The following is a 921-nucleotide window of genomic DNA, read 5'->3' as shown; positions in this document are numbered from 1 at the left end:
CACAAAGTAAAATCAAGATGAGTAAAGATGTGGTTTCTAGATAGTGCCCGAAGAGGCAGAGACCAGGGTGTCAGGCGTCACCAGTCGGGCCTATAAAAGCTGCCACAAGAGGCCAAGGTGACAAGCCGCTCAGCTTGGTCCAGCCTATACATCTGCTGTTCAGTCTTCCTGCGTTGGCTCTGGGCTCCATGGCGCTGTGGTTGACCATGGTCATTGCTCTTACCTGCCTTGGTGGCCTTGCCTCCCCAGGCCCTGTGCCTCGCCTTACGAAACTCAAGGAACTCATTGAGGAACTGGACAATATCACTCAGAACCAGAGGGTGAGTATCAGCTGGCCAGGGTTCCAGCTGTAAGGGTGCTAGGGTGGGCAACTCTCAGAAAGAGGTCATTAGCAGGCTGGGCCTGGTCCTAAGATGCCTGTGGGTCAGGAAGAAGCCCCATGAACTAGGAGCCCAGTCAGCCATGAGAGAGAAAGAGGAGCCAGGCAAGGATATTGAATACAGATGGACCTATGAAGGGATTTGGCAGAGCCTTCAGGGACCACCTGCTCTCCTTGTCTGGCCCTGCCTGCCACTGCCAGCTCCTACTCAGCCATTCCAGAACAGAGGAAAGCAAATAAGGGCCAGCGCCCTTCCAGAACCATTTCTCATTTTGTCGACTGGATTTTGAACACAGTATTACAGACATTATTCATAGCATCTTAGTTAAGTCCATTCTTTTGTTGTTGTTGTTTTTGTTTGTTTGTGACAGAGTCTCACTTTGTCACCCTCAGTAAACTCTTGTGGCATCATACCTCATAGCAACCTCTCAAACTCCTAGGCTCAAGTGATTCTCTTTCCTCAGCCTCCTGAGTAGCTGGGACTACAGACACCTGCCACAGTGCCTGGCTATTTTTAGAGACGGTCTTTTAGAGACAGTCTC

The 921-nt window shown here is 50.6% G+C and overlaps 1 protein-coding gene across 1 annotated transcript in view; it reads left to right on the top strand.

Annotated features, from left to right (window-relative positions):
- IL13 (interleukin 13) overlaps nt 1-921 on the top strand; it is a 3,980-nt gene that overhangs the window by 1,262 nt on the left and 1,797 nt on the right. Inside the window, exon 2 of the mRNA XM_012807153.2 lies at nt 164-320. Within this exon, the coding sequence (XP_012662607.2) occupies nt 164-320 (157 nt within the window). The remainder of the gene's footprint in view (nt 1-163; nt 321-921) is intronic.

Source organism: Otolemur garnettii, unplaced genomic scaffold (genome assembly GCF_000181295.1).
Source record: "Otolemur garnettii isolate 467f Iridium unplaced genomic scaffold, OtoGar3 scaffold00003, whole genome shotgun sequence".
Taxonomy (NCBI): domain Eukaryota; kingdom Metazoa; phylum Chordata; class Mammalia; order Primates; family Galagidae; genus Otolemur; species Otolemur garnettii.
The sequence above is the reverse complement of the archived record's forward strand: the minus strand, read 5'-3'. Positions and strand labels throughout refer to the sequence as shown.